We start from the raw sequence: 17,563 nt of genomic DNA on the forward strand, positions 1-17,563 counted from the left end.
CAGTCTTAAAATGACTATCACTTTCCAAAAATACTGTGGATTGTGTTCAAATACATTGATATCTCAAGTTTTCTTCTTTCATGTTCACTAAAATTTGTTTTCAAAACTTCACTCTTGTTTCGTTTGGCTTTTTTTTTTTGCCATTGCTATGTGTCCACTGCTCTGAGGTTAGAACATGCATTAATGGTTCATTTTATAAATCAGGTATTTATAATGTCTGTGGCTGTATAGGTATTAATTGTGTCTTTTCAAGTACATGTTCATGTATCTTGCTGTGTTTTAGGAGGCTGCTTTGAGGGCATACTACATAAATGATGACCAGCAGGAGTATGAGCTTCAGACCTTTACGCAGCAGGTGCTGCTCTCTGATGATGTTATCAACAGGAATGATGCTGCAGAGGACAGCAATTTGGGCTCAGTATTCCGCGAATCTGTTCCTGAAGCTTGGATCATCAGAGCCAAACCAAAGGACGAGGAAGTGATCAGAATTTATCCTGCCTGGCTAAAGTGAGTATTTTCCTTCTTGATCACAAGGTTATCCTGCTTGGCTACATTTGTCCTCTGTAGTCTAGCTTTGTTTGTTTTAGTTATTGAAGCTGCAGAAGTCTAACAGAGAATGTAGTTTCTTTTTCTGTATTTCAGGATTCTTCTGGTCGTTTTTCTGAGTGGGTATTATGCATAACATTCATTTCCTTGCCTGGAAACTCTTGGGTTTCTTTACATACGTGGAATATACTGTGCAACTTGTGCAGTTCTATTGTCATGTGTTTGGTGAGAAAGATGCAACTTTACATTAACTACATCTGTAAACAAATGATGACATACACATCATTTGAAAAATAGATGGATTTTGTTGAAGAAGTGTGAAGTAGGAAGAACTATAGCGTAACTTCCCATGTGACATGAGGAGGAGGAAAATAAATAATAAAAAACCCCCTATATTTACCACTGAGACAGTATGAATTTTAAGCATATTAATAGTGGAAACAAAATGGTCTGTTGACCTACTAATATCTGAAGACCTGTGGGATAAAATTTAACCATGTGGTCATTTTGCTGTTGCAACTGCATTGCCAAGTTTTATGAAAGACTTGCAGGTTATCTTTGTGATTAGGAAGAAGCTGATCTGCTGTGCTACAATTGTAATTAGCAGTTCCTTGCGATGAAAGTGTTTTCTTGTCTGTGGCGCTGATACCACATCTGCCATGAGCCTCCGTGAACAGCTTTCTCCAACTAATTCAAATATGTGCCTACCGCCAGAGAAAATTTTATACTTAGTTTAAAAAGGTACACACAGATCAAATGATTGTCTTAAAATAAGTATTTTTCTCCTTAGGGTGGGAATGGCATATGTTTCTCTACGAGTAAATAAGGATAGCACTGTGCAGACCGTGATCAAAGAAGTGCTCCCATTACTTGGAAGGCAGGTAAGTGAAAGAACCTAAGCACAGCCATATACCACCTGAGTGACCCTGAAGTATGTATTTTTCTCTTCAGAAAAATTGCAGTCTCTTAATTCGCAGTTAATGTAAATGTTGTTAGCATTTGGTGGATGATCTTTTGTGACTGGCATGCTGCTCAAAGCTTAAAGCAATCTTCAGGGTAGGTGGGTATGGGTGCTCTGTACTGGAAGGTACCATCAGTGTTTCTGGATCAAGCAGATTTACTTGCATGAACACCATGATTCTTGGGATGCAGCATATTTTTACTGGTTATTTATGTCTTGAAATATTTAAAACACACTTATGTATGTAGCTACTCTGCTAATTTTACCTTGTTGGGAAACTGGCAATCACTGTTAGGATGATCATGCTTGTCTCCTAATTCTCTATGCTGCTTTGAAGGAAATTATAAAATCACAGTGTATCTCAAGTTGGAGAGGACCCATAAAGATCACTGAGTCCAACTTCCTGCTCCTTGCAGGATTTCCTGGTAGTAAAGTGTATGACTAACAGCATTGTCCAGACACTTCTTGAACTCTCACAAACTTGGTGCCATGAACACTTTCCTAGGGATCCTGTTCCAGTGACCAGCCACCCTTTCAGTGGAGAACCTTTTCCTAAATTTGAACTCCCCTTAATGCAGCTTCATTCTCTTTTCCTTGGGTTCTATCTCTGGTGACCAGAGAGAGGAGATTGGCACCTCTCCCTTCACTCCCTGCCTTGAGGAAGCTGTTGACCATGATGAGGTCACTTCTCAGCCTCCTCTTCTCCAGGCTGAACAAACCAAGTGACCTCAGAGAGGTCCTTCCAAGTCTTGCCCTTGAGACTTTTCATCATCTCGGTCACTCTGCTCTGGACACACTCAAATGGGTTGATGTCCATCTTATATTGTGGCACCCAGACCTGCCCCCAGCACTCGAGGTGAGGCCACCCCACTCCAGAGCGGAGCAGGTCAATCCCCTCCCTTGCCTGGCTGGTGATGCTGTGCCTGATGCACCCCAGGACACGGGTGGCCCTCCTGGCTGCCAGGGCACTGCTGGCTCATGTTCAACTTGCCACCGACCCAGTCCGCGAGATCTTTTTCCACAGGGCTGCTCTCCAGCTCTCATCCCCCAGCTTGTATTTTTAACCAGGATTACGCCATCCCAGGTTGAGAATCTGGCAGTAGCTCTTGCTAGATTTCAAATGGTTGGTGATTTCCCAGCTCTCTATCTCATCCAGATCTCCCCATAAGTGTCCCCTACCTTTGAGGGAGTCCACAGTTCCTCCTGCTTAGTATCCTCAGGAAACTCTCAGTGCATTTGATTCCTTCATCCAGACAATTTATAAAAACGTTAAAGAGCACTGCAGAAATTTTCTTCCTATGGTAGCAACCAGCATCTCTGTAGCCAGCCCCCAAGCGCTGCAAGGAAGGACTCAAGGCTGAAACAGCATCCACGTTCTTCACTGTCTGCATTCCTTCCCACATCACTGGAAATTACTAGATACATCTTGTAATCTTGTAGATGCACATGCTTTCCTTGAAAGATAATCTCTTTTCAGTCTGCCTGTCCTTCTTAGGGTTGGTGCCAAAACAATATGACTTTCAGGAAACATGTCAGTAGGCTTTGCTAGCGTACCAAGCTATTGGCCAACCCAGCCAGTGTGAAGACACAAAGCTGTAGCGTGCGCATTTTCTTCTGCACCTGGGGCTTGTGAGCACACCAGGAAATCAGCACAGTTCCACTGCTCCAGGGGCTTGCAGAGGGTGACTGCTGCCCTTTGGGGTTATTTACAGAGTACATTGGAACATGCATGTGACTACTGTGTGCAGTAAGTGATAATCATAGATCTGACTAGGTATATCCATTGTGTAAAGCATGCAGCTTGTTTTGGCTGCAGAATACTTCCAGGATCTGTTGTCAGTCCATTTCCTCAAGTGCTGTGGACCTTTTGACAAAAATTGGAACAACGATGTCCAAAGTTTTGTCTTCTCTGAAAAAAAACAACAGTCAAACAGTATAGTTGGGAATTTTGTTAGGGAAAGATCTCTGTATTTGGGAAGCTAGCTATATGCTCTAAAGAGACTTAATTCTTTGGCTCAGTTGCAATTTCTCCAGTAGTGATAATTTTTAAATGCTCTACTTGTTTCTCTATATAAACATGCATACAGGAAATCTCTTTTTAATATCCAGAATTTGCCTGGGCTGCAGATGCTCCCAAGTTGCTTTCATCAAGTATCAGGCAAAGCACATGTAGGCAGTTGAGGCTCTCAACACCCCTGGTCATGACATGCAAAGCAAGGTCATTTTTCTCTTGAGTCTCAAGGGTAAAATTTAAGACCCTTCCTCAGTCATGAGTGTCATACGTTTGCAAGGTTTTGTCATAAATGGTTCAGCTTTTGGTGCTGCTCTTCTGATCCAGCTGCAAGGGACTTGACTTCTCCCTAGCAGTAGCTTGGAGAAGAGACTGTGGCACATGTGAAGAGGGTTTTGTTCCATCAGTGCCTGTGGAGTGCCCCATGAGATGGGGAGTGTTCACCCTGGTTTTGCCAAGCTGGTTTCTGGGCCATCTTCTCAAAGAGCGGGCTTATTCCCAGTCCTGCATGCTTTCTCTGGAAGGACATTCAGGAAATACCCCACATGAGCTGTTCATCGCTGAAGCACGAACGGGATCAACCGTGCTGGACAGGGGCCCCATCACAATGTGGCTGTGACAGTGCCAATGTTTTTAGGAGCATGGTAGCATAATGCCATGAGTGTGTAAAATGAAGATTATTCCTGTCTTGGAAGGAGTTGATCAGAGGAAGAACATCATGGTTGATTTAAAAATATTTAATTTTTTTAAAATGTTTAATTTTCCATGCTCTGTTATACACTGTGTACAGTATATAACACAATAATGTAAACATCTGGGAAAATTATGTCATTCAGAAGCTGCATTTACATTCTGTATCTTTTGGCAGACCGAGTGCCTCCAGAATTTCAAATTGGTGGAAGTGCTTATGGGCAGTAAGCAAGGTAAGTCAAGGAGCATTGGCGAAAGGCACATCTGATCTCCGTGGGATTTTTCCCCATTCTAACACAGTTCATTTTCAACAACAAAAAACACAAATGAAACTTGATGATGATGTTGAAATACTTAATCAGGAGTGATGCAGGTTCTTTTCAGTCTTGTATGTCCTGTGGGAATAAGGTTCCCCTTCATTATTACGTAAAATCTCATTTGCAGTTTCTGGTGGGTATTGACACTTCTGCCCTATTTTGGGGAGCTATGTTTAACTGACATAATTTTCTTAATTGCAGTTATTTATTAAAGATTAATTCTAAAGTTCAAATGGTTCCCTTCCTCTGTCTTCTTTCTCCCATGGAAGAGTAAGTTTGAGTCCTAAGACAGTCCGAGTAATATGTTTGTGTGTTAGGAAGAACAGAAATCTGCAGTCCTAGCATTGCTCAAGTGTTTTGTGATCCTGCAGGAACTGGGCTGGTGTTCTCCCAGTTTACATGTCTTTGTGCTTCAGTATTTGCAAGGTTGAATGGAGAAATAAAGACATTGAAGTAGTCTAATGCTCTGACCACAGCTGAGTAAATATCTTTGTAGTTCTGCTTTGCTTTATTTGTGAGCATTATTGGGAAGTTGTTTTATAAGGTTATGGCAGCTTTGTTAATGTCATAACCTTGGTTGGTTTCTGGTACTCCATTTTAAAGCATCATTTCCAACCTTACTTTAACTGGAAGTTGTTAGAGTTGTTTTAATATTTTGATAAAATACAGAAGTTGGTTATTACAGTACTTGTTAAGGAATATAGTCTTAAAGTCTTCTGTCAAACAGTTAGATTATTACCAAAGTATACTGCTTGTCTTTTGAGTGGGTTCAGGCTGTTTCTGCCTTTTTTTAAAGGAGGCTGGTGTTTAGGAACTGTGAAAAAAGTCAGACTGTTCCAAGCACCTATGTGTTTTTTCTGTTGGATCATAAGTAGCTCAGGTCTGCATGGTCCTTTATGATAAAATTAGTTGTGTGCAGAGCTGTACTTTTTCCCTAAATGTTTTTCTTATTGTTTTTGTGTAATTGAGCCTGATAATAATTTACATGCTTTCTAACATGATTAATGGTCTTGTCCTCTCCAGTGCAGCGCATGGTCTTGGACAATCAGGAACTGATTCTTAACAGACTCAAGGACATAAGAAAGGTAAACCTGAGAAAGGAATGTGATTTTTTTTTAATTTTTTTTCATAGCAAGTATGGAATCTCTCTTACAGAAAAAGTAACTGGTTACCCCCTAAGCAGGCTCAAGGGTAGAGAAGCTAAGTGCTTGAACTGAAGTTTGTTTCTGTTTCTGATATTCTCTAGGCATAGAGGACATGATTGCTAAGTGCAGAACTATTTTGGATTTTGCTTCACAGTATCTTTTTGCCAAATGTCATGTCATTTATTTTCCTTTGTTTTGGTAGACTTCAATACGTCAGATGAATCAAACAAGATTTTACATTGTGGAAAACAGCAAATCCATTGTACAAGTAGATTTATTTGTTGGTGGCCTTCCACCTCAGCTTTCCCCTGAAGAATACACAAATATTCTCAAGGAAGAATTAGCTATCAAAAGTAAGTAAACAGGTGCATTTTCAGACACATTAACTTGTACAGAACAAAATGTAGCAGCATCAATCGCTCATTTTTCTTATAATTTTAACTTTTCCTGACCTTATTTTAAAAAATCATTCTGCCTTTTACACTCATGTGGGCTTTTTAAATCATTTTAACATGCTCACAGTTGCAGGAGAGATGTGACAGCTCATTATTTACAGAATAATTATTATGTTACTTGGGTTGTATGTGACTACACTTTTTATTTTGTATGTGTGTGTGAAAATGCATCACTCTTTAGAAGAACTATACATACCTTAAACCACGTGCAGAATGTCCCTTGCCTTTTTTAACCTCTGACACTTTTTGCCTGGGCTGTTCTCCATGTTATTCATGAGCTCTGTGCCCCATCATGGACAAGTATGAGCAGTGTGTGCACACACGTATGGACAAACACTAGGGGAAAAGAATTTATTTTTCTTTTTCAAAGACGTGTAATTGAATTTTCATGATATTCCTTTAACCGATACTTTGTATAAACAGTGTCAGGAATGTGTCATGCTTTTTATTGCAGGAAACAAAGCATTTTTCCCTATCTTTTATGTCACTTCAAGAGGAATTAAACTTGAAATGTCGCAAAGACTTCTTAGTCACCTTTTATGAAAATCAGTTTAGCTTTTTTACTTGCAATGTAAACTTGAGAAGGAAAGTGTTAGCTGGAGGTTCTCCCTGTATTTGTATAACTTTTAATATTTATTTATATTATATTTATGTAACTTTTAAAAATATTTTAAATATTTACTCTAAATGTACCCAAGGTTTTATGTGTTTATATTTTTCCCCTTTGCAGCAAATGTAGTATCTGTGAGTCATGTTTATCAAGCACAAGGTAAGCATTAAAATTTTTAGTCTTGCAAACAATGTCTATGTTCAAAACTGCAGCGTAATACTAGAGGCTAGAAGCTCAGAGTATGTTAGTCTGACTGCATAAGCAAAAAGCCCTTCAGGTAAAATGTAACACATTGTACTTATGAGAGCAGTGGATTAGTGCTAGCTTATTAAAAAAAAGTTAAAAGGTTGGCTTCATGCTGTGTATAACAGAAGGTGGTAATATTTCATCATAAAAATGAGTTTTGAAGTTGCACTTCAACTGCATAATCTTAACAACACAGAACTGTTAAAAAGCCTTCAAGTGTTCTTTCTTTGACTTCAAGAATACTAAAATTTGGTACTGCTTTTGGACTCAGTGGGACTGTTTCATAGTCACTGTTTCCTAGCAGTGTTAAGAGCTAGAGTTCAGTGGCTGAAAGTTGAAGAAAATAAACGCATTCCTATCTGCATTCATCTCTTGAGCTGTTTCTTTGCTTTTGCTGTCTGTATTAATTTTATTTCAGCAAAGTTGGAGAAGCCATGAGGCTTCTGAGAGCTGGAGCAGCAGTGGCTCTGGGCAGCTTTAGTGCTGTGGTCAGGTGGAGATCTGCATTTGGTAAAAATTAAAAGTGTGGAATTTTCTCTTCTGTATGTTTAGGTATCTGTAGTCGAGATGCTTCACATCCTTTGGCAGGCTTAGCTTCCACATGTCTGCTAAATGGATCTTTCTAGAGCATGGTTTTGAAGACTGATGTGTTTGACTTCCTTTGTGTTTTTGCTGACTCCACATGACTAATTGACACGGATTGATTTTGATTTTTTCATAGCAAGAGCTGTAAAGCTTTCAGATGTACCTTCTCCTTTCCATATTTGTCAGTGGAGAATACTGGGTTTTGTGATACTCTTCCCATGTCACAGCATCATTAAACCAAATTTACATGCATGTGTTTATTAGATGTTTCTGCTTGGATGTGACTTTTATTGCCACTTTCTTATTATGTTTGTATTTTTGTGGTTCTCATAACTTCCTAACTCTCCCTTTTTGTTGCAGCCAGGTTATGTTACCAGCCTACCTCTCATATACTGTCCATGCATTTTTGTCTTGTTCTGCCCTGTTTTCCTCCTCACCAAGTATCTTACTTTATACTTGTCAGTGGTTATTTTGTCAGTGGTTATTTTGTTTTCTTCTCTTTTATCTTCCCTTCTTCCCCAACTTCTCTATTCAGAACCTAAGCCAACATAAAGATCTAGACTTGATTATCAGCCCAAATATTTGCTGGCACTAATTCTTACTGAGATATTGTAAATGAAGAGAACTAATGGATTTTTAATAATTGGATACAAAATGAAACCTGATACCTCTGCAACTTGTACATGATGAGAACAGAATGTTAGTTATGATAAAGAGTATGCCAATAGGCCCTACCCCTGAAGCTCAGAGGAAATCTTTAAATATGCATCAGTTCTGTGCTGCAACTCTTGTCTTCAACTTGCTTTGCTTTAACTAATACCTGAAGTGTGTTTGAGGGTAGGAAGGAAGGTTTAAAAACACAACACAATTCAACTGATAGCAAACAACTGCAGAATAAGTTTTGCTGAATAATGTCCTCAGTAAACTGAGTAAACTTTTGCTGTAATATGAGACCTATTTTCTAATAATAATAGAAAATATAAAAAGTAGTTCTGATGCCTCTTTACAGGTGCTGTTGTACTCCAAATTTCATGTTTTTCTGAAGCTGAAAGAATATATATGCTAGTTAAAGATACTGTTGTCAATGACAAGCCTCTGAATGCTGTGGTGATTCCTGCAGTTATGGTAAGAGACAGGTTTGAATTTAAAAATGTCTTTAAAAGAAAAAAACTGCCTTAAAATTCTTTCTGCTAGAACTAAATGAAAATATGCTTTATTCAAAGAGGCCATACTGTAAGTAGTGTGATTAAAAAAAATACTTCAGAGCCTGTACTTCATGTATATGATATATTCAGTAAGTCACTTATCCTATTACTGTTGAATTGTCAATCTACAGCTGCCTAACTATGCAACTATAAAGGGGAGAAAAACAGCTTTTTTCTCCTTGTTTCTTTCAAAAATCAAGATGTTAAGTGGGGTTTCAGTTTCAGCTGGTACGTCTTAAAATGCTTACAGAACTTTGTTATGGGAGCTAAATGTGTTTCCTCATTAACTATGAGGTAAAGTACTTCTGCTTATTTTCACATTGACATTAGCTTCATTTCCCCCATTCTGTAGCAGAGGCAGTTTGACCTTGTTTACCTCTTGAGGATTTCAGAAGAACATAGTCTTCTGAAAGACTTAGTGCAAGAGTTGTTTCACAAATTCAGGCTTGATTCTGATTTATTCTTATTGTTACAAATCACTTTCATATGAATCAGTTGGTTTAATAATAGGTTTCATGTTAATAAAGTAGAGTCAATGTGAGAAGAGGAAAATGATTAGCTGAGTGAAGTGATATTTTTAACCAGGATTATGTAGGTTCTGTCCAAAAAAGAGTGTTGTTGTAGTTACTTTCTGCTGAGGTGTTGTGTATCTTGCAGTTACTATCTTTCTGGAGCTGCATTATGCAAGTGAAGTGAGAGTCTTGGTTTGACTTCTTGGAACTTCACAGGTCAAAAACTTCAAAAAATTACACTATTAGTGGGAATTATGAAACATCTTTAGATAGGAGGGTATCAAGTTCCATGGCCATAGATGCTTACTCACATATCTGCTTTCACTGTTTAAAAATGAGTCCTACACTTGTCAGGGTTTTCTGAAGGCAAAATTATGGGTTTTGTATGAGCAGACACTAGTGGTAGCGCTCACATGCAACTGGCAAAATCAAAAGTTACAACCCCTCCTAAAAATATAAGAGCCTTGTTCTTATGCGTGCATAGGAATTACATTTTGTGAAGTTCTTAGAAATCAAGGCCCCCTTGTCCAAACTAGGTTTCAGAGTGCCTGTTACGAGAAACAGAAATCAGCATGAACTTTTGGATACTTGTTTTTGGTGTTTTTTAGGCAAATGCATTGTGAACCTGTATTTGGTGTCTGCGGTGTGAAGTTGGAAATACTCCACTCCGCTGGTTACATATGTCTGTTTTTCTGACACTGGCTATGTTTGAAGAGAACTTATTGATGCCAGGAAAATGTGGATATTGTTGTTATCTGATCAAGATATTTTTTAGAAACTCCAGTTCAGGGGACTGCTAGGGATTAATTTCTAATATGTGAGCAGGAGAGAGGGGCTGTACCGGGGCACAAACATTATGTTTCCATTTCAGCATGTGTTGTTTATATTTGGTCATCTCACTGAAAGGAGCCAACAGTTAATCTAAATGATACTTCAAGTATTGTTTTTTACATGATTGTCCAGCCAGCTTATGCCATTCACTAATTACCCAAGGTAGACTAATGGTTGATTATTGTCTTTACTTTGGGTAGCAGTTGGACTATGTGACCTCCTGCAGTACTTTCAACCCAGGCTATCTTTTTAGCCTATGATAATATTAGTCTTTGTTTATATGTGTGATCATTTAAATACAGTACCAGGAAATACACAGGAACTGACACAATACTAAATTTACACCATGTTTAACATTCCTTTTGTGAGTGAAATACAAAGAAGTTGGGAATGAAGAGCTAATGATTTTTCCAAATTGCCAATTAAATTAAAGAAAAAACTAACCAACCAAAAAACAACAAACCAAAATAGCCCTTCTTAAAAATTGATAAAAGCGCAGGAGTATTGGTGGTTAGCAGGTTGCTACTCTTATTTTTCTGAGGTGGAATTTGCTTACTCTGTGTCTGATATACCATCTAAGGAGGAGGCACAGTTCTAGTCTGGCATGCTCAGGTCTACCTGAAGAAATTCACCCCCTTATTACCATTACTGAGAAGTTTAAGTGCAGAATCAGTTTGCATAAGCTGCTTATTAGAAAGTCAAGCAGTTAGTGTTACCAGATGTGTTGATCTGTTCGCTGTTTCGGGCCTTTAAGAATTTAATTGAACATTTTTTCATTTCACAATATTCAAATAAATGAAAATACTCTCTTCACTGGAGTGTGGAAAAAAAAAAGTGCAGTATTTATAAAGCAGTTTAGCTGCTGTGTGTAAGAAACTGTGGGCACAGTTTTGTTTCACTCTTTGGTATCATGTCAAGGTGAAAGACATTGCAGGACTAAATCCTTCCGTTCAGAACTAATTTACCAGAACTTGTTTTGCAGCATTGGCAAGCAAGGAAGTCAGCAGACAATTGTATGAGGCCGATACCAGCACAGGTTTTTGTGGCTTTATCACTAACGCCTTTTACTAGTGGAGTGCCCTCTGATAATACTGTTTAGATTCCTTAAGAGTAGCAGGAAAAGATGTAGAAGGTTCCCAAATAGATGAAACTTTCAGTTTCATTCATTCCACTAAATCCTCACACAAATATTTACATCTTAAAATCATCGTAGTTAAATGAGCCTTTTAGCCGAAACATGAGTGATTACTTTTCACCCTTCTGAAAGGGTTGTCACCCTTTTCAACCTTCACTGGAAAGGTTTTCAAGCATTGGAATGGACTGCCAAGGGAAGTGGTGGAATCACCAATCCCTGGAGGTGTTCAAGAAGTGACTGGACATGGCACTTAGTGATGTGGTCTAGTTGACAAGGTGGTATTCAGTTAAAGGTTGAACTTGTTCTTACACGTCTTTTCCAACTTCAATGATTCTGTGATTCCTCCATTTCTGCAATATGCCAAAAAATAAAGAAAAGGCTTGGGGTTGACCCAGCTGCTGCTCCAGTTGTGTTGCGACACCTTGCATGTAATTCCGCATCAGATAATGAGTCCTTTCTGGCCAGGGTGGAGAAATTTTGTGCTTGGGGCATTGTGAGTCCTTCCACATGGAAGATGCTGCTGGCAGTTCCTTGCAAATGTTGAATTCTACTTGTCAGAGATATGTGCAGTTCCAGGAGACAGCCCACCACCCAGGAAGATGTGCCGTGGTTGTCACATTGGTAGGCTGGTGGCACAGAACGACTTGTTCTGCTTTGTTGTGAGATGTGATTACACAATACAGTCAATGGAAAGGGGATTAGCATGGATAACAAACATCTTGCCCCAGTCTAAAGCCATGTTGTGCTACTCCTGACAAATTACGCAATTCACAGTGACTGTCAGAGTGTCTAAATCATGGAGCCTCCTTCAGCTGTCTCTAAGAAAGGAGCAATAAATTCCTTCCTGAATGCCAGCCAACACAAAACCCTTCTGCAGATTTCACTCCTCAAGCACAGCACTGAAGCCAGGGCTAAAGGGGGAAGGGAGTCCTTGGGCTGTGAGTCACATACTCTCTTCTGCCCAGTAACAAACTCACTCGTCTGTCTCCAGTGGGGCTTTATTAAGGAACTTCTAAAAATTGTGCAGCATAAGGGTGCTACCCTTGTGGCTCTCTGTAATTCTAGCAAAGAGAAAGCTCTTGAGAAAGCACAGCAACAGCCCTGCTCTACTGTACAAACGGTCAAGAGTTTTTAATGCCTACCAAAAAATAATTGTTTTCTTAGAAGCTGGCCTTTATCTGGGGATTTAGCAGTGTTTCTTACTCTTTTAAGCTTATTGACGAGTTGTGATGGGAAGCAAGTTCACTGTAAGGATAAGCAGTTTCTCAAACTCTTCTTTTTATTCTGAATAGCTGCATCAACTACTAAATGCATATAGTTAGGAATTTACATTGGAAGATACCTTAACAAAGGTGGATTTGAGTAGTAGGACTGTTCAGTTTACGCTACATAGGGATTTTTTATTAGCTCCAGGCATTCGCTGCAGCTGCCTGTGAATCTTAGTAGCATTCAGGGTATACGTTTAACTGGTTTGGGGGTTTTTCGGTACAGTATTGACACTTGACAAGAAATGTAGTTGGCAATTTACAGTAGAAACTGTAAATATGTATTTGCAACAATTTATGTTACTTGAGTAAGATCTCAGGCAACTTTACGAAACACAGCTGTGCTTTTGAATGCTTTAGAGTGTACCATGTCTCAGAAAAAGTTGTGATTCCCTTAAGATGCTTTTGAATTATTTCAGTTACTTGGTTTTAAACCCAGTGCGTTAGAACGTGCCTGTAAAAGCAAGTAATATAAAACACGTGTTCAGCATGTCACTTCTAAATGTCCCAAACCAGTATTTTTAGAAACTGATTGCCTGAAGAAGAGAAGATAATCAAATGTTCTTAGTACATTCAAGTAAGGTATTTTTTAGACTTCAGTGTTGTGCTGGTTTCTTTGCTCTTATTCTTTTTTGAAGAAGTTTTTGTTTACTTCGAGCTGCAGAACTTCATATTTTTTTCTTTTTATTATCCCATTAACCCCCTTTTTTTAAACCCCACAAGTTTCCAGGCATTATACCAAGCCTGAGGTTTCAGGTTGCCAGTATTGTTCAGAAAATTGAAATGGCTGGAGGTTAAATTTAGCTCTAAAAAAGCTAAAAGAGGAACGCTTTAAAAAAGCTCTGAAGAGGAAGAAATGGTAAGTGGACAGGAGAGAGGGTAGGGCAGAGTAAAAGCTGGACAAGGAGTGCTGGAAGGGAACAGGTTGCTCTCTTACCCCGTGGGACATGATGTTTCCTTTCAGAGCTGCTCTGCCTTCTGATGCTTGTGGGATTTAACTCCATACAGCACTACAGGCTGGGCAGAGTGGCTGGAAAGAGTCCCAGAGCGAAAGGACCTGGGGATGCTGGTCAACCTCTGGCTGAACATGAGCCAGCAGTGTGCCCAGGTGGCCAAGAAGGCAGGCCAATGGCATCCTGGCCTGTATCAGCAACAGAGTGGCCAGCAGGACAAGGGGAGTGATTGTCCCCCTGGACTCAGCACTGGTGAAGCCACACCTCAAGTACTGTGTCCAGTCTGGGCCCCTCGCTTTAAAAAGAACATTGATGTGCTGGACATGTCCAGAGCTCATGAAAGGACCAGAAAAAACATGTCATATGAGAAATGGCTGAGGGAGCTGGGGTTGTTTAGTCTCCAGAAGAGGAGGCTTAGGGGCGACCCCATCGCTCTCTACAACTCCTGAAAGGAGGGTGTAGTGAGGTGGGGGTCAGTCTGTCCTGCCATGCCTGCAGTGAGAGGACAAGAGGAAATGGCCTTAATCTGAGACATGGGAGAATCAGATATTAGAAAAAAAATTATCTCTGTCAGGGTGGTCAGGCATTGGAATAGGTTGCCTGCCCATGGAGGTCACCATCCCTGGAGGTGTTCAAGAGGCATCAAGATCTGGGGCTGGTGATGTGATTGAGTGGTTTAGGTGTTACAGTAGGAATGCTGGGTGGATGGTTGGACTTGATGATCTTAAAGTTGTCTTCCAACCTTGATGATTCTGTGATTATCAAAGGACTATCCTAAGTGGGATGTGGCAGTTGATGATGTGGGAACTGATGGACGAACAAGATGGCCTTTACTTCTGAAAACACCAGAGCTCTGCTTACTCTTCCATTAATGCTTGGAATGGCTCAAGGGGACAAAATCCGCTTGTCTCTTTGGAATGTGTGGATCCTTAAGCTGTTGACTTAATATTCAAGGAATCCTTCCTTTTTGTGACAGTGGCATGCATTATTTTTCATAGACTTCCTTTGCTGCCTACAAATATCCTTTCCATGTGCTTAACAGAAATTAATATATTGCCCTTATTGTGTGTTGGGCATGCTTTGAGTAATTGCTTCTCCCTTTCCAATAAGGCCTGAATGTAGAGGTGAAAGGTGTTTTGTCTTCTGTTGTCAGTTTAGGATGAAGGTGGTTCCTTTGGAGAGAGCTGTGTGCACAGCTTCACAGCCTCTTTCTCATCAACCTACTTGTTTTGTCAGCAGTAGAACCTTTCCAGTAAAATAAAATGTTGAGGTTCTTTTGGCTCTTTGTCCCCCCAAACAGCCATTGTTTGGCTCATTTATTTGTCAAGAAAACAGATGTATTTTCAAACTGAATGTCTCTGGTAGAATCTGAAGGACGAGTAAAGAAGGGGCAGTTTGTGCCTGCTTCACCAGCCTTCGTACCTGCTTAGTGTTCCTCTTTTCAGTGTGTTTTCTCTTTGTCAAGAGACAAGTCACACTGGATGGCAGAGAGTATTTTTCATGCAGGCAGTGTTAGAGGAGAAGGATTTTTATGTGACTGAATGTTGACGCATCTGGCAGGGTGTGAGTTGCAGAAGATTAGCACTCAGCTCTTCTAAGAACAAAAAATTAGAGGAAATCTCTCAAGTACTGTGAAGACCCAAACAATCATTTGTTTGTAAGTGCCTAAATCAGCTCACAGATCTGGGGTATCTCAATGTCAGACTCTGTTTTGCATCCCCAGAAATCTAACTCATTAATTTGACCTGATTTCTCTGTTGTTCACCTCAGATCATGGTCTCTGGTGGTCGCTCACAGGCAGCAGCTGAAAGGCTCTCTGGGTGCAGTCTCCTCCCATCTGTAGCTGTTGGTATCTCTCCACATGCTTGCACGCTGTGGTCATGCTGCTGCCTCACCGCCCCCTGAATCATTCTTGTCTAAATTGACTTATATTTAGCACTGTTGTTCTGTTCCCTGAATCCATCCGGTCAGCTGCGTGACAAATTGCTGTTCCCTGAATGCTGTCCAATTTGTAAATAAGAATTACCACCACTTAGGGACTATGGCAGACGTTTCTGTTTAGAAGTGCACTTGTTGAAATGTCCAATAGACTTTTCTGGCATGTACCTGCACCCCAGCCTTGTGGCAGGATGGATGAAAGGTGTGCTGGTGTCTTCTGATCTTTGTAGAACTACTTAAAAATCATTTTACAGAACTATTTATGGGCGGACAGGCTGGCTGAAAACCAGTCCCAGGGGAGTGCATCTGTTGGCTGGAAGTTTTGATGTCCAGTGAGGCTGCAGGTATTGTTCCCATGCAAGCTGTGGAGTGCCCCAGGAAATCTCACCTCTGCCATGTCCAGTGGCCTCCTCTGCAGTGGTTTCTTTGGAGGCTTTGAGAGTCCTTTCAGCAGCAGCTTCAGTAGGTCATAAGATACTGACACCCCTGAGTAAATCCTCATGATGTAAAAGCTTTGCTTACATATTTTTAAAAGAAACTTTCAGCTTCTAAATTCATAGGGAGAGGTACACCACTGTCTGCCCCAAACATCTTCATTTTCAAATGTTTTGTCCTTGTAAATTGATATGCATTCTAAGACAACCACAAAACTAAAGGGAGATTTTTCAGTTGGTTTGGGGAGAAGCTCTCACTTTTCAAGGAAACTGTTTTAATAGTACAGAACTCTTATCTCTCACAATGTTCTTTGGCCTAGACTGTTTACTGAAAATGTGTAGGAAGGGCTACTTACAATGCCTTTGGTTCTAATGTTAGTCTCAAATGTGTACTTGGAGTGGGTTAAGGAGCTTTCAGTTCCTAGGGAAGCAAGATCAGCAGCTAACCTGTCCATTGTCTGGACAGTGAATCTTTTTATTTCTAGAATCTGGATTTTTTTTTACTAGGCATCAAGGAAGCATCAGGTAATACTTCTGAGATGCAGAAGTAATTTTCCTGCCTTTTCATGGCATTGACTAATCCTTTTTCTTGTTTTCTTTCAGGCTTCCAAGATACCACGGAATTGTTGCCCACTTCTTGTATTTGTGAATCCAAAAAGTGGTGGTCTAAAAGGTCGGGATCTCCTGTACAGTTTTAGAAAGCTGTTAAACCCACATCAGGTCTTTGAACTTACCAATGGGGGCCCACTACCTGGGTAAGTCGTCATGTTTTACTTTTTTTTTTAATTTATATTGTTTTCTTATTTTTTAAAGAGGTGGACTAGATTCACTTCTTTTCAAGATTTAAATTGCTTCAGTCCTATGCCTGAAGACTAGGGCAGTGGATCATTTCCTTCTGACTGGTTCTTACTGTGAGAACAGATTTAAACTTTGAGGTTCTCTAAAGAAAAGAGAATAGAATAGTTCCTGATGTGTATATTTCTGTCAAATCTAGCAGAGTCTGGCCCAGGGAAAGTCATATGCACTTTACAATAGCACATATTCAATAATTATTAAAAATAAATGGATTTTATATTTGAATGAAGATGGAAAGAGAAATGTCACGTTTCCTGATGAGGTTGTATTTTTGCTTTTATTTCTTCTGATGTTTAATGGGAACTACCAGGAAAGTATAATAAAATTTTCTATTTTGACTCTTGAAACTTTGCCACAGTTGCAGAATTAACAAGGCCTGCCTGATCACAGCTGCAACATTTCTACAAGGAACAGGACATAATGTGCTTGTAGGAAGGCAGGAACTGATGATTTGATTTAATCAACCCCACTTTGTTACAGCTTCGTAAAACTGAAAGCGATGGTTGTGGCCTATTCCTCATTCCTTCACTACTGCTTTAATAAAAAGCTTGTCATGAGAAGATATTCGGAACAAAAGCTTTGTGGGAAGAATGCAGCTTATGTAGGAGACGAGATAAACAAGCTACACAAACTAATTTTTCTGTCAGAACTGTATCATTCTGTTGTCTTTCTAACGCACTTCAAGCTGCAACTTCAGTAACCAGTTCATTTTGTTTTGGCTTTGGAATCTTTCTGTGGCTTTATGGCAAAATGCTCCCATTTGTTCATTGCTTCTTGTGCAATGGGAAATAACAATTCTTTTGCATATCTTGGTATGTAGGATGAAAAGCCACAAAAGGTAAGCGTCACCAGGAAAACAGTACTATGAA

The 17,563-nt window shown here is 39.8% G+C and overlaps 1 protein-coding gene across 1 annotated transcript in view; it reads left to right on the forward strand.

The window, feature by feature from the left end:
* DGKQ (diacylglycerol kinase theta) overlaps positions 1 to 17,563 on the forward strand; it is a 110,025-nt gene that overhangs the window by 73,533 nt on the left and 18,929 nt on the right. The window contains exons 10-17 of the mRNA XM_042023383.1: positions 284 to 507; positions 1,337 to 1,427; positions 4,387 to 4,441; positions 5,549 to 5,610; positions 5,873 to 6,023; positions 6,856 to 6,894; positions 8,576 to 8,691; positions 16,443 to 16,594. Of these exons, the coding sequence (XP_041879317.1) occupies positions 284 to 507; positions 1,337 to 1,427; positions 4,387 to 4,441; positions 5,549 to 5,610; positions 5,873 to 6,023; positions 6,856 to 6,894; positions 8,576 to 8,691; positions 16,443 to 16,594 (890 nt within the window). The remainder of the gene's footprint in view (positions 1 to 283; positions 508 to 1,336; positions 1,428 to 4,386; positions 4,442 to 5,548; positions 5,611 to 5,872; positions 6,024 to 6,855; positions 6,895 to 8,575; positions 8,692 to 16,442; positions 16,595 to 17,563) is intronic.

The sequence above is a fragment of the Corvus kubaryi genome, unplaced genomic scaffold (assembly GCF_017639235.1).
Source record: "Corvus kubaryi isolate FWS band 111438036 unplaced genomic scaffold, C.kubaryi_AGA036_p1.0 37249, whole genome shotgun sequence".
Classification (NCBI taxonomy): Eukaryota; Metazoa; Chordata; class Aves; order Passeriformes; family Corvidae; genus Corvus; species Corvus kubaryi.